At 46.3% G+C, this 22594-nt stretch overlaps 2 protein-coding genes across 8 annotated transcripts in view; one reads left to right on the top strand and one right to left on the bottom strand.

Moving 5' to 3' along the window:
- DNM2 (dynamin 2) overlaps positions 1 to 12024 on the bottom strand; it is a 75672-nt gene extending 63648 nt beyond the window's left edge. For 2 of the 6 annotated variants that reach the window (XM_020995015.2, XM_020995019.2), the window contains exon 1: positions 11666 to 12021. In XM_020995015.2, the coding sequence (XP_020850674.1) occupies positions 11666 to 11826 (161 nt within the window). In that variant the 5' untranslated portion in view covers positions 11827 to 12021. Of the gene's footprint in view, positions 1 to 11665 lie in introns of all 6 variants that reach the window. The other 4 variants (XM_020995013.2, XM_020995018.2, XM_020995016.2 and 1 more) reach the window with 3 other exon arrangements.
- Positions 12025 to 13821: 1797 nt separating this feature from the next.
- QTRT1 (queuine tRNA-ribosyltransferase catalytic subunit 1) lies at positions 13822 to 22033 on the top strand. 2 transcript variants are annotated; one of them, XM_020995021.2, is made up of 10 exons: positions 13822 to 14564; positions 15980 to 16048; positions 16537 to 16675; positions 17753 to 17831; positions 19375 to 19490; positions 19681 to 19819; positions 20145 to 20220; positions 20314 to 20401; positions 20499 to 20586; positions 21591 to 21679. In XM_020995021.2, the coding sequence occupies exons 1-10, from the start codon at positions 14265 to 14267 to the stop codon at positions 21598 to 21600; spliced, it is 1104 nt and encodes a 367-aa protein (XP_020850680.1). In that variant the 5' UTR covers positions 13822 to 14264; the 3' UTR covers positions 21601 to 21679. The 2 variants fall into 2 exon arrangements, with proteins under 2 accessions (XP_020850680.1, XP_020850679.1); XM_020995020.2 differs by having other exon boundaries at positions 13842 to 14564; positions 20314 to 20423; positions 21591 to 22033.
- Positions 22034 to 22594: the final 561 nt, after the last annotated feature.

Genomic DNA, 22594 nt, shown 5'->3' with positions numbered 1-22594 from the left:
CTGATCTTTTGGAATTCCCCAGCACACACCTGTCCACCATGGCCTGATCTAAGAAAGCCGCAAGCAGCAGGTGAAATTACTCAGATTTAACCATGTTCCTCTGGGAAGGGAAGAGAATGCTACTCTTCACCTGTCCTGGAGACCAGGGATCTTATGGCTTGCCACTTGCTTCTCAAAGAGCTTTCCACTAGGATCTTGCTAACCCAGGGCTCAATGTCCCAAATACAAGTTCCTTCCCTATTTCTCAAGGGCAGGCTTCTATAGCATTGCAGTGGAAATGTCAACTACACCACCATCTCCAGACTGCTGAGCGCAAGGTAAAAAAGTAACCTCTGCAAGGCTTAGAGAGTTAGGCATTTAGAGCTCTCCCCAATCATATTCCCACCTACGTCTCTAGACTTATTTCAGGCTTCACTAACAGGAAGCCTTTGTGGGTTCTCCCATTAGCACCTGCCTTCCTTACCTGTCATGTCCTATTTTATCATGCTAGTGGAATCTAAGCTCCTTTCCTTGCACAAGTGCTTAATAATGTTTGTCAAACTGCCAGCATAGCTGGACTTGGGTGGAAAAGTCCTATTTGGATTAGTCCCTCATCCTATGGTATATTTTATTCCAATTCTCATGCTCAGTCCTTGACACTGCCACCTGACCCGCTTCTCAAAAAACTCTCCCTTCCAGGGTACCGCCAGCCTTCCCAGTCACCCAGACTTAAAACACATGTCACTCCTTACTCTTTTTCACTCTCCAATCTGCTGCCAAGGCTTGTTGATTTTAGCTTCCTAACATCTTTTATACTCCCCTTCTCTCCTTTGACAATGCTATACCCCAGTGCCTTCCCCTCCCAACCCTGGATTACTGCAATAGCCTGCTGGTCAGTGCAAAAGTCTCTTCTTCAATGAGCTGTCAAGGACCAAGCCACCCCTCTATTCAGTAAACTCCAGTGACTCCCTATAGTCTCCAGGATGAAATAGGAAATCCTCTGGCATTCAAAGGTCTTCATATCCCGTCCCTCCCCAGTCTTTTTGGACCATACACTTGCTGATGTACTCTTCCATCCAGTGACAACAGCCTCCCTGATGTTCTTCAGAAAAAAAAAATATTCCATCTCTGGACCCTTGGCACATTCACCAACTGTCTCTAATGCCTGGCATGCTCTTCCTCCTCATCTCTGCTTTCTGGCTCCCTTCCAGTCAGCTAAAATCCTCCTTGTACAGGAAGCCTCTCCTGATGCTAGTGCCTATGTTGATTATTTCTAATTTATCCTGTTTATAGCTTGTTTACAGGTGTCTGCATTTGGTCTGCCCCATTCAATCTGGAACTCTGAGGGCAGGGACTGTCCTTTAACTTTCTTTGTATCCCCATACCTTAGCACAGAGTAGGAGCTTAATAAATGTCTACAGACTAACTATAGTTTTAATAGCCATTAGATATACAAGAGCCTGCCTCAAAGCTAGGAAGACTTGGATTCAAATCCTGCCTCTGACAGACTTGGGCAAATCACTTAACTCTCAGAGTTCTAGGCACTCAACTAAGACTTAAAGTAACAGAGAAGGTGGTAGTGGTCCTGAGAGTTTCCTCTGCAGAGGGAGGGTCCTGTAAGGAAGAAATCCCAGGGCCAGCTGGGGTCTGTAGCCACACCTATTTCTAACCTTTCCACCCAATCCTTCTAGGTAAACAAGGGAGTGGCAGGGACTGAGTACTCTAATGGTACTTCAGTAAGGCCCAGAAACTATCGGAGGCCAAAAGGAACAACTAGCAAACCTCAGATCCAATTCAACAAGCATTGATTACATGCCAATACAGTACAAGTTTTGATGCTCGCATTTTACTTTACTTTTAATTTTAAAAGGTTATTAATAATTGACATTTAAATATTCTTTTAAGGTTTAAAAAACACTTAACACAAATTACTTTTTGTGATCTTCCTGACTGGTTTCTGAGGTAAGCACTAAAAATATCATCATCTCTATTTTATTTTATTTTTAGTAACTATGCCTTTAATAGCTTGGAAATAGAGCTTTAAAATTCAAGAGTGCTAAGATACACATCATTTTTATAAGCTGAAAATAAAACATGACCTGTTAAGGTCTATGCCTTTTCTAAAGAGCATAAATTAAATCCTTAATTATCCTAATATGCAACAGTATATTGGACCCACAGAATCTCACAGGTTTTTAAGCCTTTTGCTAAAGAATTTGCTGTAAAGTTCTAGAGTATTGGCTTCCTGTAGGGAAAGATGCCTAGATTTTTTGTAAATTTTTAAAAATTCTTTTATTTATAAACAATTTTTAACATATGTTTTTCAAACTCTGGGTTCCAAATTTTCTCCCTTCCTCACTCCCACCCAACCTCATTGAAAAGGCAAGCAACTCGATACAGGTTATAGTTGTATACTCATGCAAAACACTTCCATAGTAGTCATGTTGTGAAAAACTAAGTATATTTCCCTTCATCCTATGCTATCCCCCATTTATTCTATTCTCTCTTTTGACCCTGTCCCTCCTCAGAAGTGTTTGCTTCTGATTACCCTCTCCCCTAATCTGCCCTCCCCTCTATCATACCCCTGCTCTCTTGTCTCCTTCCCCCCCTATTTTCCTGTAGGGTAAGATAGATGTCCATACCCAACTGAGTGTGTATGTTATTCCCTCCTTAAGCCAAATCCTATGAGAATAAGATTCACTCATTCCCTCTCACCTTCCCCCATTTCCCCTCCACTGTAAAAGCCTTTTCTTATCTCTTACGTGAGATAATTTACCCCATTCTACCTCTCCCTTTCCCCTTCTCCCAGTATAATCCATCTCTCACCCCTTAATTTTATTCTCCAGATATCATCCCTTCATCTTCAACTCACCCTGTGCCTTCTATCTATCTATCTATCCATCCATCCAAACATAATTTTTTCCCTCCAACTACCCTAATATTGACAAAGGTCTCATGAGTTACAAATATCTTTCCATGCAGGAATGTAAACAGTTCAGCCTTAATAAGTCTCTTATGATTTCTCTTTCCTGTTTACCTCTTCATGTTTTGAGTCTTGTATTTGAAAGTCAAATTGTCTATTCAGCTCTGGTCTTTTCATCAAGAATCCTTGAAAGTCCCCTATTTCACTGAATGACCATTTTTTACCCTGAAGGATTATACTCAGTTTTGCTGGGTAGGTGGTTCTTGGCTGTAATCCTATCTCCTTTGCCCTCCAGAATATTATATTCCATGCCCTCCGGTCCCTTAATGTAGAAGCTGCTAAATCTTGTGTTATCCTGATTGTGTTTACACAATATTTGAATTGTTTTTTCTGGCTGCTTGCAATATTTTCTCCTTGACCCAGGAACTCTGGAACTTGGCTACAATATTCCTAGGAATTTTCCTTTGGGGATCTCTTTCAGGAGTTAATCGGCGGATTCTTTTAATTTTTATTTTGCCCTCTGGTTCTAAAATATCAGGGCAGTTTTCCTTGATAATTTCTTGAAAGATGATGTCTAGGCTCTTTTTTTGATCATGGCTTTCAGATAGTCCAATAATTTTTAAATTCTCTCTCCTGGATCTATTTTCCAGGTCAGTTGTTTTTCCAATGAGATATTTCACATTGTTTTCTATTTTTTCATTCTTTTGCATTTATTTTACAGTGTCTTGATTTCTCATAAAGTCACTAGCTTCAAATTGCTTCATTCTAATTTTTAAGGAAGTATTTTCTTCAGTAGTCTTTTGGACTTCCTTTTCCATTTGGCCAATTTTTCTTTTTAGGGCATTCTTCTCCTCATTGGCTTTTTGGACCTCTTTTGCCATTTGGGTTGGGCTATTTTTTAAGGTGTTATTTTCTTCAGTATTTTTTGGGGTCTCCTTTAGCAAACTGTTGACTTGTTTTTCATGATTTTCTTGCATCACTCTCAGTTTTTCCTCTACTTCTTTTACTTACTTCTCAAAATCCTTTTTGAGTTCTTCCATAGCCTGAGACCAATTCATATTTTTCTTGGAGGCTTTGGATGTAGGAACTTTGACTTTGTTGTCTTCTTCTGGTTGTATGTTTTTTGTCACCAAAGAAAGATTCTATGGTCTGAGTCTTTTTGTGCTGCTTGCTCATGAACTCAGCCAATTACCTGAGTTATAGATTCTTTGTTAAGGCAGGGGTCTGCTCCCAATGTGGAGAATGTACTGTCCCAAGCTTCAGGGGTTTTGTGCAGCTGTTTTCAGAGATACTTCTACGGACCTGTAAATTTTCAGTTCTTCCAAGGTGCTATGATCAAGGGCGAGGTGTTTACTCCTTTCCTGGCCTGTGCTCTGGTCTATGAGTGATCACAAGCACTCTTTTCTGTCTTGGAACTGTGAGGAGGGTTTTCTCTGCACAGCCACTACAAGCTCCACCATGCCAGTGCTCCTCCTCGCTCCAGGACTGCCACCCAGAACTGTGACCCAGACCCAACACCAGCCAAAGCAAGAGAATCCTGCACCAGCAGAGATCAGATCCCTGCAATTCCCCCTCTGCAGCCACTAGATTCCCTGTCAGTCTGTGGGCTGGAAGCTCTGGAAGCAGTCGCCACCCGGGGCCAAGCTCGGGGACTGGGGCTGACTTCCATGTGCTTTTCTCTCTCACTGCAGACACAGACATTTTCCACTGACCTTCTAAGTTGTCTATGGTGTTCATGGGTTGAGAAGTCTGGAATCCACCACAGCTGTCTGCGATTCAGTCTCTGAGGCCTGCTCCTAGTTTGCAGAGGCCTGCCTTGCCTGTGTGTCCATGCAGAACTGTGCTCCTCTTCCCGCCCTGTGAAATATACCTTTCTGATCAACCATCCAGGCTGCCTTGGGCTGTAAATTTGTTTCACTCTGTCTTTTTGTGGGTTCTGCTGCTTTAGAATTTGTTTAGAGCCATTTTTTACAGGTATTTGGAGGGATTTGAGGGAGAGCTCAAGCAAGTCGCTGCTTTTTCTCTGCCATCTTGGCTCCACCCCCCCATCATCCCTATTTTAGAGAGAAATTGTGGGTAACAAAGGTTAAGTAAGTGATCTGCACTTGAAATTGGGCCCTTGTTCAGGTGTCCTTCCAGTGTCCCAGGCAGTACTTTTACCAAAGCAAAAGCCCACAGGCCTAGCCATGTTCGGCAAAGTGGAAACATACATGAAGAGCACCAGAATCAACTGGGAGGAGAAAGAGAGAGACCTCATTTTTAACCAGATGATAAACTCAACAATAATTCTCAAATAACTTGACTGGCTTGCAAAAAAAATCACCATTAAGAGCTACTGGTCAGGGCAACTAGGTGGCACAGTAGATAAGAGTACCGGCCCTGAAGTCAGGAGGACCTGAGTTCAAACATGGCCTCAGACCAAACACTTGACCCTGGGCAAGTCACTTAAGCCCAACTGACCCCCCCCCCCAAAAAAAAAAAAAACCTACTGGTCCCTGTGTTCTCTCAGACTTCCTTGAGAACTGAGGGTTTCTACTGCTCTAGTCAGGCTGATAGCCCCAGGGTATATTGTCCAAGCTAGACGGCAATTCCATCCCAATGGCCCTCAGCAGTGTACCCAAAAAGCCCTACACAAATCCACTATGCCTTGAGGACAGGTTTTTGGAAATGAGGGAGTGTGGCCAAATAAGTGATCATAGCTGGAAGTAGGTTACTCATCAAATGTTGTCCAGGGGAATCCGGTTTCTGCACTGGTAACTGGCAAACTACAACTCTGTTCTAATGTCTAAGTTTTTTAGCTAGAATGAGGTAGATACTGAGCAGGAATCTTGACCCCAGGTAAGCATCAGTGGCAATCATTAACAGTAACCAAAAAAAACAAAGAGGAGAGTGCTATAGGAAGAAACATAGTTTTTTAAAATTATCTGACATTTACTTAATGCTAAGGCTTGCAGAATACTTCACATATGATTTCCCGTGAACCTTACTGCATTCCTGGGAAGTAGGGAGAAAAGGTATAATTATCCCCACTTTGCAGATGAAGAAACTGAAGTTCAGAGAGGTCAAGTCTTTAATCTCATGTGCAAATTTGACAAATTCATTAGAAAAATCCTAAAGACTTGTAGGTAATACCCTATAAATATCTCTTAATAAAGGTTTCATTTTCTAAAGCTTTCATGCTAAATGGGCTTAATTATGGTAGTGCTTTTCAGAACCACTATAAATGAAGGGTTAGTAGATGTTTCCATTTTTAAACACCTTGAAATGCCTATAATTTTGTCACTTTAATTCAAAGTTGTGCTAATACTAGGCAACTCAACATGTAGCCTGGATGCAAATTACTTTCAAAGCATGATTCTATTTGATAAATTGCCTCCTCAACCCATCTTTCAAAAAAACAAAAACAGGGGCAGCTGGATGGCGCAGTGGATAGAGCACTGGCCCTGAAGTCAGGAGGACCTGAGTTCAAATCTGGCCTCAGACCAAACACTTGACACTTACTAGCTGTGTGACCCTGGGCAAGTCACTTAATAACCCCAATTGCCTAAAACCAAAAAACCCCCAAAAACCTCCCAAAACCAAAACCAAACCAAACCTCCAAATAGTGCTATATACAAGTTTTTCACTCTCATCTACAAGAACCACACTTTGTTAGAGAACTAAATCTATATTTACAAGAAGTGACACTGACAGTTACTGATCAAATAAATTTTCAAAGTGGACCTGAAGCTACTGTAGAGTCTAATTTTAGAATCCTAATGGTTCTAACCTTAGGAAGGCCAGTATTACTGTATCAGAAGCAGGAGTCTTTATCTGCTGGGTCCCCAAGTCAATCTGGGGACTTCATAATCATTCCCCTCACTTGAAGTCATAAACAGTGGGGATAAAGTAATAGCAAAATAGCCAGAAGACTTCAGGTCACCTCAAAAAGTCCCTTCTGACCAACCATTCATAAAATACTACCTTGGCATGAAAAATCTGACACTCAGACAAGAGTCAAATCTTCACAAAGTTGTGGAGGGTGTGCTGACATGAAGGTAGAGGCATTTATTTTAATGAATAATCATAGGTACTCAAATTAGCTCTAAAACTGTGATCTTAAATTAATCTTATGTTTTTTTAACTAGCACTTCATTACTGGAAAAAAAAACACCCCAACAACTTTATGTACACGTTCTCATGCCAGGCTAGTAGAAACATAAGATAAACTTCAATTTTTAACTAAAGAGCAAAATGTCAACTCCATTTCCAGCTAATTTTTAAGAAATTACAACCACAGTGTTAAAGGGCCAAAGCAAAAGTGAGCAAGACAGCTGTATACATCCTACGTACCCTAAGGGTATTAGCATACACAAGGAACACACAGCAGCTAGTGGGATTTTCTTAAAAGTATAGGTCTGACCATGACGCTCCCCTACTTATACTGGATCCAGCAGAAACTCTTCTGTTTGACATTGAAAGTACTCACAATTTGGCCCTAGTCTCCCTTTTATTACACACTCCTCCCTTTCACTGAAGTTATGGTCCAGTCAGGCTGTCTTATAATTCCTTGTACTTTATTTATTTATTATTCTACTTTATTTCCTAGTAATGCAGTCCCTTCTTCTCTATGCCTCTGTGAATCCCTCTTTTCCTTTAAAATTCAGGCTAAGCACCAAATTTCTACGTGAAGTTTGAAGCATTTTCTGATACCCCCAAATCACCTGACATCTGTAGTTACCGGCCCATGTGTCACAGTCTTCCCTCAGACAATGCAAGCTTCAAAGGAACAGGGACTGTATTTTGTTGCTTTGCATCCACAGAACTACCACATAGCAGGTGTTTACTAAATGCTTGATGAGTTGGCAATCTGCAAGATTATGTGGAACCCTGACACAACCATACACAAATATCCAGAAAAGAGATGTGAGGGGCAGCTAGGTGGTGAAGTGGATAGAGCTTGGGCCTCAAAGTCAGAAGGACCCGAGTTCAAATTCAGCCTCAGACACTTGACACATACTAATCCTAATTGCCTCGACTAAAGAAAAAAGTGAGAGGAACAGTTGGTCTAGAAGAGGTCAATTGAGCAGATGCTTTTCATTGAAAGAAAAATTATTTAATAAAGCCAGCTGCACTTGGGAGAATCCATGGTCTCAAAATCAATTCAATTTCAATTGATCAAATGGTTCGACAAATGGTATCCTTCTACTGTGCTAGTTACCAATTTAGAGCATGAGCCTTTGCCTTCAAGTAGGGTTTGTGTGTCTGTGGAGGGGGAACTGATACCCACAAAGTTTTGTTAGGTCTAAAAGAGATCTCAGATGTTGTAATGGGATAACAGGTTTAGTAACTTGCTTAAAGTAACCTAGCATGTTAGCAACAAAGTTAAGAGGAAGCCTAGGCCTCCATACTCAGTGTCTCACAGACTCACTCAAGTACTTTGAACAGATGAACTTTCATCCCCATCTGGGGATAAATCAAATAAAAATACTGAGGCACAGAAGTTGGAAAAGCAATGAGACCGGGTCTGATTTGGTTGTACTAGGGAAAGGGCACTGAAGTTGGGGGACCCGAGTTCAATTCCCCAATCCTGTGTGACCCTGGCTAGGGCTTCTATCTCCTAACCTATTCCAGGGAGCTAGACTAGATAATCTCCAAGGTTCCTTCCAGATTAGTTTCTATGATAGATTACAAGGAGAGTAAGAAGTATGAGCTAAGGTTGAAAAGGTCAACAGCAGATACTGAAGACCTTGAATGTCTGGCTAAGGAATGTGAACTCTACCCAGTAGACCAAAGGGAGGCTATTGGGTTATGATGTATGCCTAATGAAAAGAAGTTTGACATAGCATGTGAATAACTGACTGGAAAAGACAGAATAGGTGTGAAGACCTACTGAGAGGCTATAATAAAAGTTATAACTAGGCAGGTAAATATAGGTGACACAGCAGATATAGAGTGTTGGGCCTGAAGTCAGGAAGACTCATCTTCTTTAGTTCAGATCTGGTCTCAGACATTTACCTAGCTGTGTGACCCTGGGCAAGTCACTTAAACCCTGTTTGCCTCAGTTTCCTCATCTAAAATACATTGGAGAAGGAAATGGCAAACCATTCCAGCACCTTTGCTAAGAAAACTCCAAATGGGATCATGAAGAGTCTACTGAAATAACTCAACAACTGAATGAAAGCTTGTATCTGGATGATGACTTTGGAAACAGATGATACTGATGAGGTAGTGTTTACGGGACTGAATGTGAAGATGACCAAAATGGAAAGCTTAGCCATTTTGCTTTAATAATGAAGAAATAAAGTGAGAACCATGGTGTAATTCATGCATTCATCCCAGCTAAGGCAAAGAGCCCCCAAGGGAGGTGGGGTTGAGTGACAGGAAGTGAACACAGACTGGGTTTGGAAGGAGAGGAAAGAACCTCTTTTATCAGCACTACATACTGCCCCTCCCATCTAGGGCAGGAATTTGAAAACCACCCAAGTCAGTACATTCATAGTCACCCTCCTGTCACTGCCTCAAAAACACACCACCAGTTAAAAGGGATAAAGTCTCTATGGCAGGGCCAAAAGAAATTCCAGAAGAAAAATCACCACCTGCATGTAACTGCGCTTGACTGGACAGGATTTTTATAAGACTGACTGGCTTGGTTAATTCTTTAAAAGTCCTCAATATTATCTGTCTGCAGTGCAGGCTACTTGTGGAGTTTTAAAATTTCAACTGTTTTCAAACCTGAGTCAGTTTTATTGTTTAGCTTTCTAGGGAAGAAAGAAAAGGCAGTACAGCTAAATGAATGATTTTAATGGCCAAGAAACAGCACAGTATAATGAAAAATGCCCTGGATTTGAGACTGGAAACAGTGGGGTTCAGATCCTACTTTGCTTATTAGCTATCAGTTAGTGGCTTGGTCACTTAACCTTTCGGGCCTATTTCCTCATCTTTAAAATGAATTAATATAGTGTCTGTACTATATACTTCAGAAGCATCGAGGTGGTTCAGTGAATAGAATGATGGGTCTGTAGTCAGGAAGACTTGAGTTCAAATCCAGCATTGAGTGACCCTGGGCAAGTCACACCTCTGTTTGCCTTAATCCACTGGAGAAGGAAATGACAAACCATTCCAGAATCTTTGCCAAGAAAACTCCATGTACAGCACTGGTATGATATGATCATGGAAGAATGGGACACTATTGAACAACAGTGTGGGGGTGTGTGTGTGTGTGTGTGTGTGTGTGTGTGTGTGTGTGTATCTATCTCACAGGCTGCTATGAGTATCAAATGAAATAGTGGATAAAGCAACTACTGTTCTTACTAATACAAAGGACTCCCAAGATTTTACCAAATGTGAAACTGTAGGCCAGAAAAGGCTTATAATCACAAAAACAAGCAAACAAAAAGCCCTAACACTTTGAGTAGAAAAATTACTTTTAGCAGGGACTGTCTGAAAGTGTTCTGCAAAGATCTAAACGTACAATATCAACTATCTAACTTGGGTTTCTAGATTGCTGGCACAGATGCTTTCTCTGTAAACTTAGACATGTAGATAGATAATGGGTCTCCGGGAAGATATTGGCCACACTGAGAGCCTATGCCTCGCTAAGTACAGATGGAGGAGAGGACACACATGACTAAAGTCAGGCTGACCCCCCAGAATAGGGAAGTTAAACATGACTCAAGAGTCCTTTTCTAAGTAAAGAAGACATATGTGCTCCACCTTCTCTTTGACATGGGAAAGGAGCGACTGGGGGGAGGGGAGCAGCACTCTACCTAGGCTCAACGATATTGACAGTCTACTTGGAAACTAGGCCCCGACCCACTACGTTTATCATCTCCTAAGTGTTCCTACAAAGAAGGCAAGAACCTGTGCTCTTCACCATCTCTGGGCCGCTGAGGGGTTGAGATGGTTCTAAACTTGGAGTTGTCACGTCTATAAAGCATGTGCTTTAAGAGACAACCCAACGCCCCATTATGAATCCCTGGAACCAGTACCTCAGCAATATCCTTCCCTCGACAGCTCAAATGCCCACAGCCAAGATAACCAGAGCTGCAGTTAACTCTAATCAAGCCCGGCAGTCTACAGAGAAAAAAACAAACTAGAGTACCGGCCAAACCTAATGGGTTAATGGCAACAAAGGCACCTGGCTGACGTTTTCTTCCTCCAGGGGCTTCACCGGGCCGGGCGACCCCCCAACCCAGCACAAACACACCCTGATAATGCCAGGGGAGCTAACAGTGACCTTGGCACGTCACTTAACCGCCTGGGCCTCGGTTTCCTCATTTGTAAAGTGAAAGGATTGATCTAGATGCCCTCCAGCTGTACATCTATGGAGACCCGCTCCTTCTCCAGTCCAAGTTGGCACCAAGCAGCCTGGGGCAGGGCGGACTCTCAGATCCCTGCCGGGCACCTGCCGGCCGGACACCCAGACTGGTACACAGGGTCCTCCCCGGGTGAGGAGGGGGGAAGGCGACGCTCGCCGCTGCGGATCTCCCCAGGTTCAGGGAACGAAGACCGCGTGGGGTCCGAGTGACCCCCAGTTGACCCCCCCCTCCGCGTGAGGGAGGCCTAGGACGGGGCCCATCCCGGCTCCCTTTACGCCGTCCACGCGCGCCCGCCAGCGGCGCTCCTCCACCCGCGGCTCTGCCCGAGGCTTACGCAAGCGGCGCAGCCAGGCGCGTCCAGGGCCCATTCCTCAAGCCGCTTGCGCCCGGGCGGAGCGAGCAGGGCCCGCGGGGAGGGGGAGCGCCCATCTTCCGCCGCCGGCGCAGCCTGCTCAACACTCACCGGCCGACGAAGTTCTCGAGCACGGAGCTCTTGCCGGCGCTCTGGCCGCCCACCACGGCGATCTGCGGCAGGTCCAGGTGGCAGCTCTGCCCGATGGAACTGAACGCGTCCTGCAGCTTGTTGACCAGCGGGATCAGCTCCTCCATCCCCCGGTTCCCCATGGTGGCGGCGGCGGCGACTCCCCCCTCGTGGCTCGAGAGACCTCCCCAGCCTCCCAACGACCCTGCCCCGCGCGCCGGCGGTTGCTCCCCCGGGACTCAGCCCAACTCCCGACTCCAAACTTCGTCTCACAGTCGCCGCCTCATCCGGTTCTCAGGCGACACCCGACCCGAGCGACCTCCCGCCCCATACGCAACCGGGGCGGCCCTCCCAGCCGATGCTTCGCCCCAAACCCTTCAGGCCACTACCTACTGGCCGCCAGCCCTGTCACTCTCCGTCAAAAGCCAATGGAGTAGAGGTACGGGCTTACTGATGATGCTTATGGACGAAAATGTCCTAACCCCCTTTTCCTTCCTCGAGAATTCATTGGATAAAGAAACTGTCACCATTCCCCAGACCCAATAGGTTGAGGAACCCGGTTGTCAATGCCGGGGGCGGTGTTTCGGGAAATCGTATGCTAGTTCCGCCCATTTTAAGACATCTTCGCATTCTCATTGATGAGACTACCTGCCTGTCAGATTAGCAAACCAGTGATGTTAGTGCACTCCACCCACCAAATCAAATGTGATTGGCAAATAAGAGTTAATACGTCACAGTAGCCCGATTCCTTAAGTTATTCCATTGACCAAAAAAGCTGTCACTCATCAGTTAACTAGAACAAATGGGGCGATGCTTCCCGGCAAAATATTGGCTGTGATTGAGAAATGCATCTGTCGATCAACTTAGCCTTTGCTCTTATTTGTTAACGCTTAGGCTCCTCGAAACAACGATCACTTCTTGATTTAGAAGTTTCTTGAGAAAATGAGCGTCCCCTGCTGGCGAGAATCAAGATTTCCTGCCAATGTTGCTTAATTAATAATTAAGATCCAGAAATTTTCAAATTACAACAGATAAAGATAAAGCTATATAGTTCAAATCATACCTGAACAAGGATCCCTGATTTTTGAGAGATGGTCATTTCCCTCCATTCCCCGCTGCACTGCTTTGGACAACATGACTCCAGCAACCTCATCGTCCTGCAAGACCAATTCAGCCTTGGTACTAAACCTTCTGCACCGGGGACTCCACTGAATGGGTGGAAAGCGCCTACCAAAACCTCTATAGAGGGTTCCCACGCCAGTCTTCTCTTAATTCCCACCCAGCTGCTCTCCTTTGGATTTCTTCATCATGCCCCAGGTGACACAGTCGGTCACCTTTCCTTTCACAACTCCCCCCACCCTTTTCATCTTCCTTTTTTGTGTAGTCCCTCCCCTCCCTCTTAGATTGTAAGCACCTAGAAGCGGTTTGCCTGCATATAGTAGGTGCTTAATAATTATTTATCAACTGATAGTCTTTGGCTACTAACAGCAGCAGTGAAAAGGAACCCATCAATTCCCTGGACAATCTATCGTTCGCTTTCAGTTAAATATTAGTAATCAGGTTGTGCATGCTTAATGCCACATACTAGAAACATAGCTATGGATGCCTTTTACGTAAGGATCTCCCGACTTACGGCTTCTATCATATTATTCACACTCCTGCCTCCTTTTCTTTCTTCTCTTCTCTGTCTACATAGGGTATTACACTCTTCTGCTGGAGCTCTGCCCAAAAACAATGTAAATTTTAATCTATGAAACTTTTTTGTTGTTTTGGTTTTTTCTCTTAAAGGCCAGCCTTAACCCAAACCTACTTGGTCACTGTTTGGGCCCTGATTGGGTCAGAATAAATGTAAATAACAATTGTTTCTGTTTTGGCCAGAAACCCTCAGGGTCTTCCTCTCCCAGGTCTATTTTTTTTCTTAAAGAGGCCATTCTTTGCCTCATTTTATTAAGCCTTAATCACTGAATGGGCGTTGCCTCAGTCAAACTGAGGCCAGTTAAAGACCTTAGCTTGAAAAAGCCAAGGTCTCCCACTACATCCTGAGCCATCTCCTGTTGTCCTGATCTGTATCTGGCCACTGGACTCAGATGGCTCTGGAGGTGAAAGTGAGGCTGGTGACTTTGCACAGCCCTGCCTCACTTAAATCCAATTCACTTGCATGTCATGGCATCTCCTCCTTAATGTCATGGTCCTCTTCGAGAACGAAAGACAAACAGAAGCAGCAACCTTTTCTAAGTAGGCCTTCCTGGGGTAGCTTGTCATTGTAGAAAACTACAATTCCCAGCACAGCGCACCTCGGTGACGCAACGGTGCTACGTAAAACAGAGCGTTACTAGCCGGCTAGCCAACTTCCCCATTTGACCCAGAATAGGAGTCGCAGGAAGGGCGGAGTCGGAGAAGAAATTACAGCCACGTGATTTTCAGAACTCAAACACTGATGTTCTAATCAGCTGTGTTAATTTGTCGACTTTAGTTCTCCAAAAAAAAAAAAGCGGGCCTACCTCCGAATCGCTGGAAGCCCGTTGCCATGTCTCCGAGACGCCTTACGCCGGCTACGCCTGCCACGTGACCAGGTAGTAATATGGCGGCGCCCAGGGACTCCCAGTCCACGAGGAGTCCGGAACCTATGGCAGCCGTCGCGGCTTCTGCAGCCGGCGCAGGGACTCGGGCTCCGGCAGCCCTGGCCCTGCGGGTGGTGGCCGAGTGCGGTCGCAGCAAGGCGCGGGCGTGCGAGCTGCGCCTGCCGCACGGCACCGTGGCCACGCCGGTATTTATGCCCGTGGGGACACAAGGGACCATGAAGGGAGTCACGGCGGCGCAGCTGGATAGTCTGGGCTGCACCATCTGTCTGGGCAACACGTACCACCTGGGCATGAGGCCGGTGAGTGCGCTGCTGGGGGAGATCCCCGGGGGGGGGGTGGCCTAGAGGCGCGGGCTGGTGGGCAGAAGTGGGGAGGTGCGCCCGGCCCCTGCACGGGGACCGCAAGGAGGAGGTGTAGAAAAGTGTCAGCCAGAGGCAGCGAGGTGCCTTGCGCCTTTGGAGAGGAAGGGCGCAGACGCTAGTAACTGCAGGTCCGTGGGCAAGTCTCTTTAATTCTGTATGTCACAGTTTCCACTTTACGGAAGGGTAAAGCGTGGATAACAATAATATCTGCCTCCCAGGGTTGTTGTTGAGCATCACATAAGATATTTGTAAAACATTTTGCAAATCTTAAGGCACTATGTATGTAATGAATGTTTTGCCGTTGTTGTTCAATCGTGTCTGACTCTCCCGATCTTGTCCGGGATTTTCTTGGCAGAGACGCTGGAGTAATTTGCTGTTTCCTTCTCTAGTTCATTTGACAGATGAGCAAACTGAGGCAAACGTGGTTAAGTGACTTGCCCAGGGACCTACAGTCCTATAGGGACATACAGCTAGTAAGTGTCTGAAGCTGGATTTGAACTCAAAAAGATGAGTTTCCCTGACTTCAGGGCAGGTACTCATCTACTTGGCCGCCAAGTTGCCCAGATGAATGCTGAACAGCTATGTGGGGCAGTGGATAGTGCTGGGTCTGGAGTCAGAAAGACCTCTGTTCAAATCTGATCTTCAACACTTACCAGCCACGTAACCCTGAACAAGTAATTTAACCCTATTTGCCTCAGTTTCCTCATCTGTAAAAGGAACTGGAGAAAGAAATGGCAAACCACTCTAGTATCTCTGCTAAGAAAGTCCCAAATGGTTGGACAGGACTGAACTACAACAAAATTCTTGTCAATGGAGTTAAAAAGCCAAGGTACCTGGGTTTGAATCTGAAGTCTTTGCTACCTTTCCCTGCTTTGAGCCTTAGTTTCCCTGGTGGTAATCCCAGGAGGGTTGGACTGTATTATTTCTAAGTCCGCTTTCATCTCTAAATCCTGTGAGGGGATCAAGGGCTTCCATACTTTTGGGCCAGTGTCTTCAGATGGGGAAAGGAGTGCATTTCTGGAAGCATGGACTGGAGAGGTTTATGTAAGAGGTAGGCTGAGGGGGCAACTCCCAGGTCAGGCTGGCCCAGAGGTGGGGCCCTCTAGATTCTCAAGTACAGCCCTTTGACTGAATCCAAACCTCACAGAACAAATCCCCTTAATAAAAGAATTTGTTCTATAAAACTTGGACTCATTCAAAAGGCTGCACCCGAGAACCTAGAAGGCCACGTGTGGCCTCAAGGCTGCAGGTTACCCACCCCTGCCACTGGCCCTTCTGTTGGTACCTTCCCTAGAAGAGTATAGGAGCCTCCCTCCTGGTCTCATTTATAGTGACTGACTCTTCTTCTCCAGGGTCCTGAGCTCATACAGAAGGCAGGTGGGCTGCATGGCTTTATGAACTGGAACCAAAACTTGCTCACGGTGGGTCTGGAACTCTTGGTGGTGGGGAGGTGGAACATTAGGAAAAGCAGTGTGTTTTAATAATAGAAAGGGCCCCAAACTTAGAGTGAGGCTGGGCTCCTAACACCCTGTTGGAGCCTCTTAAAGGCTCACTTGAGAATATAAAAACAGGAAAAATTATCTTTGAATTATCTGCCTCCCTGGGTTGTCTTGGAGAAAGCATTTTGTAAACTTTAAAGCACTCTAGAAATCCAAACTGCTGTTACTACTGTTATTCCATGGGCTGAGCACAGTGAGATGAAAAGAGTTGTGGATTGGGGGTTAGTTAGATAACCTTCAACAAGTTACAGTCTTTCTGTTGTTCAGTTTCCCCACCTGTTAAAAAAAAAAGGGGAGGATTGCCTTTGATCATCATCCCCCAGGTTCTAAATTTGTCACCTTATTTTTTCAATGGGAGAATGGCAGATCCTTATTGAGGACCTGAGGTCAATAGGAAGTGTCATCCACAGGACAGTGGTGGCTTCCAAATGGTGTCTCTGCTGGCCCTGTCTGAGGTGACAGAGGAAGGAGTGCGATTCCGTTCCCCATATGATGGTACCGAGATCCTGCTGAGCCCAGAGAAGTCTGTGGAAATTCAGAATGCGTTGGGTGAGCCCTGGCTAGTGAAGAGGAGCTAGAGGCTGGAGCTGCTGGCCTTTCTCCCCAGGAGGCTGAGATGGGGCAGGGGGGAGGGGAGCAGGAGGTGGTTTGTAATAGGGAGAATATTAGCCCTAGAAAGTGGATACCGTGGTTCAAATCTCAGCTCTTATATTTTCTAGCTGTATGACTGTGGTCAAGTCACTTCTCCCCTTCTCAGGTTAGCTGCTCTGTAAAGTAGAGAGCACAGTTCTTTCGTTATTTACTTAACGGGTCCTTTCAAAGTGAAGTGTTTTGTAAGTCTTCAAGCTAGTAGCAGTGTATAGAGCACTGGGCTTGAAGTCAGCGAGAACTGAGTACAAATCCCAGCAAAGACCACTAGCTGTGTGACCCTGGGTATGTCACTTAACCTCTTTGCCTCAGTTGCCTCAACTGTATAATGGGGATAATAATAGCACCTACACCTTGAAGGGTTGTTGTGAGGAACAAATGGAATATGTGCCTGGCACATAATGGGTGCTGTATCAAAGCTTATCCCCACCCCATGTAAATGTAAGTCAAAATATATTTATTAATCACAGGGCTAAACTCCAGGAACATAAGGATGGGGAAAAAAAAAGGCTGTAATCCCTGCCTTCCAGGAGTTTACTGGGAGATATGCTATGTAAAAAAAAGAGACATGTGGAAAAATACTGACAAAGTATCCTAGGAAGATCTGAGGAGGATGAAATCGCTTTCTGGGGAGTGCAGAGATGAGAAGGCCTCAGAAAGCAGGCTTATTATTTCTTTTTCCCCTTTCTCGTTCTTTGTGGCGGGCTGCTTTCTGGATCCCTTTTCTTTAGATCTTAGGAAGATCTGAGGAGGATGAAATCGCTTTCTGGGGAGTGCAGAGATGAGAAGGCCTCAGAAAGCAGGCTTATTATTTCTTTTTCCCCTTTCTCGTTCTTTGTGGCGGGCTGCTTTCTGGATCCCTTTTCTTTAGATCTCACTGTATTCTAAGAAGAGGGTTGTCCTGATTGCACTTTCCCCCAGCTGTCTGCCCCAAGTAGAGATGCTCTGACCTTCCATCTCCCTCGCCCTCTTCTCCAGGTTCAGACATCATGATGCAGCTGGACGACGTGGTCAGTAGCACTCTGACGGGCTCTCGAGTGGAGGAAGCCATGCACAGGTCAGGAGTGGTTTGTAAGCCTTCCTGGACTACAGAAATGTAAATTCTTGTCATCTAAGCCATGGTTCTTCCCCCTACCCCCTTCCCATCTGGCTCCTTGACCTTACCACAGCCTTTGACCCTGAAGGCCACGCTCTCCTCTCGGGGTTTTCCTGACAATGCTGTCTCCTGATTCTTCTCTTCCCCATTCATCTGCTCCTTCTCAGTGACTGCTAACTGTGGGAATCCTCTGAGGCTCTGTGCTGGGCTCTCTTCTCTTTTTTCTCCGCACTCTCTCACTTGGGGCTCATCAGTTCACATGGGTTCGATAATTGTTGCTCTGCAGATGATTTCCAGGTTTACATATCCAGTTCTAGTCCCTCTCCTGAGCTCTGGTCCCATGTCGTGAACTGCCTCTTAGACCTTTAGATGTCCTGGAAGCATCTCAACCTTCATATGTCCAAAACAGAACTTGGTGTTCTCCCCAAACCTGCTTTTTTTTTTTGAACATTCCCATGACTGTCAAAGGCACCACCATCTTTCTGTTTCCCTCAGTTTGCAAGCTTGGTTTCCTTCCTTATTCTCCCTCACCCTGCACATCCAGTCTGTTGCTAAATCTTGTTTCAGTCTCCACATAATATGTCCCCTCCCATCTGAGATGCCATGCTAATTCAGGCCTCATCACCTCTTGCCTGACTATCACGTGCTCCTCAGGTTTCCCCCTTCGGCAATTCCATCTTCTAGACATTTTCCAAGGCAGTTTTCCAGAGGGTGGTTCTGACTCTGCGACCCCTCCCTCTCAACTCCATAAACTCCTCTTTCTGGCATTTAAAGGTCTTCTTCATAAGCTGGCCTCTACTTACCTTTCTGGTATTCTTCCATTTTACTCCTCCCTGTGCATTTTACAGCCTCAATATACTGGTTTCCTTGCTGTTGTGCACACATGATGCTCCATCTCCCCAAACTGATACTTTTACTTTGGTTGTCCTCCATGCCTGGAATGGTTTCCTTCCTCACTCTTGCTTCTTGGAACCCCTGGTTTCTTTCAGAACTCAGCTCAAGCTCTCCATGAAACCTTTGCCTGGTCTCTCCATTTGCTACCTTGTATTTTTTTTTTGTATGTATCCTGTATACACTTACTTCTATACATACCGTCTACCCTATTGGAATGTAAGCCCCTTGAGGGCAGGGACTATTTTTGCATTTGTCTTTGTGGCCTCAGCACTTAGTAGGCACCTAATAAATGCTTGTTGGGGGCAGCTAGGTGGCACAGTGGATAGGGTACCGGCCCTGGAATCAGGAGGACCTGAGTTCAAATGCGGCCTCAGACACATAACACTTACTGGCTGTGTGACTCTGGGCAAGTCACTTAACCCCAGTTGCCTCAACAACAGAAAAAAAACAGCAATAAATGCTTGTTAATTGATTTCATGCAGCTGATAAGTATTTGTTGAATGACTAGCAGCAGAGTTGCTTATGCCCCTACCCCTACAGAGGGTTCTGGTCATCTGCCTAGGGCCCCTGAAGGCTGAGAAAGAGGCTATAATCAGAATGACCATTGCAGGTCCATCCGCTGGCTAGATCGGTGCATCTCAGCTAATCGACGACCTGACCGACAAAACCTGTTTGCCATCATCCAGGGTGGTCTAGACCCTGTTTTGCGGAGCAAGTGCCTTGAAGGTGAGTGCCCCAGTGTCCTGGGCAGGGTCGGGAAGCATGTGGGATGAAGACTTCTTTCCCAACCCATGAAGAGCTTGTGTTTCCCAAGGATGTTTGTGGGGAATGGGACAGAGCAGGGGCTCTACTTGCTGCCTTTCAGAGAGGGGCCAGAGGGAGGCAACTGGCTCTTTCTCTGTCCTTCTTCTCCCAGAGATGACCAAGAGGGATGTGCCAGGCTTTGCCATTGGGGGACTGAGTGGGGGTGAGAGTAAGGAGCAGTTCTGGAAGATGGTGACACTGAGCACAGACCGGCTGCCTCGGGAGAAGCCACGCTATCTTATGGGCGTTGGGTAAGGGGGTGTCTGTTGGAGAACCTTGGAGCTTCTGGTCTGTCACAGAGATATGGCCCCTGTCTTTAGGGGTACCCCCTACTCCCATCTCCAGAGCAGGAGAATTGGGAGCAGACCTGGGGTATGTGGGAGAGGGAAGGTCCTTGGCCTCTCTTGGACATCTCTCTCTTCTCCCTGCCCTTGGGGGCCCCCCTAATTCCAGAGCAGGAGCTGGGAATGGGAGCAGGGAGGGCATATCGGAGTGGGAGGGAAGCAGGGCTGGCGTGTGTGTAGGGAGGGTTGGCGTCTGTTTAATACCTCTTGTCTCCTTGCTGTCCCCCAACAGCTATGCTACTGATCTGGTGGTCTGTGTCGCCCTGGGCTGTGACATGTTTGACTGTGTCTTCCCCACACGCACGGCGGTGAGGCCTGGTGGGTGGGCTAAACCCGGTCAGAGATGGCTTTGGGAGGGTGGATGAGGGCCAGGACCAGTTCCCTCTTTTCCCTCCTTCCAGCGCTTCGGATCTGCCCTCGTCCCCACGGGGAACCTCCAGCTGAAGAAGAAGCAGTTTGCAAAGGATTTCCGGCCCATTGACGAGGCTTGTACGTGCCCCACTTGTCAGAGGTATCTTGGACCCAGGGAAGGGGGCAGGGAGCTGAGCCCTCGGGGCAGGTGCTGACGCCCCCTCCTGTCTTTCAGGCACACCCGGGCCTTCCTCCATGCTTTACTACACAGCAACAACACGACTGCCTTGCATCATGTCACTGTGCACAACATCGCCTACCAGGTGTGGGGCCCCTTGGGTCGTGACTTCACAGGGCGAGAGGTTTTCAGCTCCACTGGAGGGGGGTGGGAAGGGATCTCAAGCATCACCTGTTCTAAACTCCTCATTTTATAGTTTTGGAAACGGAGGCCCAGAGAGGGACAAGGACTTGCCGGAAGTCACCCAACTGGGGAAATCTGGGAGTGTGGATGGGGAGGGGCAGTCATAGGGTCAGAGGATTTAGAGTTGGAAGAGAGCTTAGAGGTCAAAACTCTCCCTGCCTCCCCCCATTTTACATTTGGGGACACTGAGGCCTAAGAGACTTAATAATTTCTCATTGCTCTTTAGAGCTTCAAGGTTGCCGAGATAGCTTTCCTCCTAACAATACTGTGAGCTAGTGAGGGCAGGGATTGCTGTACCCATTTTACAGATGAGGAAACTGGAGCTCATAGAGGTAAAGCCATTCGACAGTTAAGGTTCAGAGGCAGGATGTGAGCCCAGGTATCTGGATCTCCAGTAAATTGAGCACTTTCTAGAGGGAGGGAGGGAGGGAGGGACCCCGAGAAGTATCTTGAAAGGACAAACTGCTTGGAGGGCACTGAGGAGACTTACATTTGAATCCTGACTATGTGAACCTGGGCAGGTCCCTTCTCTCTGAACTGTGACGTTCTCATCAGCTGAGGGAGTCTATGACCTCTGCACAGGGCTGTTGGGAGTGATGTGCTCTGGTGGTCTTTAGAGCACTACGTAGATGCCAGCTGTTATTCACAGATCATAGATCCTAGGGCCCGTTTCTGGCCCAAACTGCCCCTCCCTCCCATTTTATTGATGAAGCAATCAAAGCTAAGGAATTACCCAAGGTCACACAGGTAGTTAGGTACCAGAAAGGGCACTGGAACTCATGTCCCCAGACTCCAGGTCTCCCCACATATGGGCTGGGGGCTGTTTTGGGGGCTGTGACTGATGTCTCCTTGTCTTCCATCTCCCTCCCCTTTCCCAACACACACACACACACACACCCACCCCAGCTGCAGCTGATGGATGCTATCCGGACCAGCATCGTGGAGCACCGTTTCCCAGACTTTGTTCGGGACTTCATGAAGACCATGTATGGGGAGCTCAGGCGCTGCCCAGCCTGGGCTATGGAGGCCCTGGAGTCAGTTGGCATCCCTTTAAACTGACCACCTATCCCAGTCCCCAAGCAGAGCCTTATCCCTGATCTGGGAGGGGCTCCAGGGACAAGATCATTGCCTCCAAGAACTAAAGCCAAGGCTATGTATGAAAAAGGAGTCTCTATGTGTTGGCCCAGGCCCAAAGTAAAGACAGAAGTGTTTTCTTTTTTTTATAACATCTCTGTGTTTGAGCAGGGTGTTTTTGGGTTCCCCTCAAGGGGAGATAGATCTGGGTCTATTCCTCCCACCCACAGCCACCCTACAAGAAAGCTATGTTTTACATGACTTCACGTGTATAATTGATGTGTACTGCTTCTTTCTTAATGGCTGGGGAAGGGGTGGGAGAGAGAATTTGGAACTCAAAATTAATAAGAGGAATGTTCAAAATAAATGGCAAGAGGGGAAGAAAATAGAAGAAAGGGAAAATGATGGATGAAGCAAGAAGTAAGGTCCTATTGGAGAGAGGAGGAGTTGAGTTTAAGGCAAAAGGGCCAGCTTTGACAAAGAGGATGCAACCTTGCTTTGAAACTTGAGGGAACAAGGAGAGGAAGGGGCAAAGGCAGGGGAAGTGGAGTGCAGGGCACTTACATCTGCTGCCACCAGTCTTCACGGTAAGGTAGGAAGTAAGGTCGTCTTCTAGGGAACTGATGAAGGAGAAAAGAGTTTTGAACAGCTGTGGGGAGTGTGATTGGGGTCAAGGAGAGATGCTGAGAAGGTGTGCAAGGCAACGTTGGGAGACTGAACAGCACAATTGTGTAAAGTCAGCCCATTCATTGGGGCTTTGTGATCTTCCAGCAACACCAAGCAATTTAGAGTTTAAGTGGAGGTGGATGTATTGTGGGGGTAACCCAGGGCTACAG

Source organism: Phascolarctos cinereus, unplaced genomic scaffold (assembly GCF_003287225.1).
Source record: "Phascolarctos cinereus isolate Bilbo 61053 unplaced genomic scaffold, phaCin_HiC Scaffold_4;HRSCAF=312, whole genome shotgun sequence".
NCBI classification, from domain to species: domain Eukaryota; kingdom Metazoa; phylum Chordata; class Mammalia; order Diprotodontia; family Phascolarctidae; genus Phascolarctos; species Phascolarctos cinereus.
This window is presented reverse-complemented; position numbering and strand designations above follow the sequence as displayed.

Bases quoted from the DNA above. Each gene is read 5' to 3' on its own strand.
- QTRT1 (XM_020995020.2), top strand. From the start codon at position 14,265: ATGGCGGCGCCCAGGGACTCCCAGTCCACGAGGAGTCCGGAACCTATG. The intron at 16,676-17,752 runs GTGAGCCCTGGC...CCTCTTCTCCAG, and splicing joins GGAAATTCAGAATGCGTTGG to GTTCAGACATCATGATGCAG. The intron at 20,587-21,590 runs GTGTGGGGCCCC...CACCCACCCCAG, and splicing joins TGCACAACATCGCCTACCAG to CTGCAGCTGATGGATGCTAT.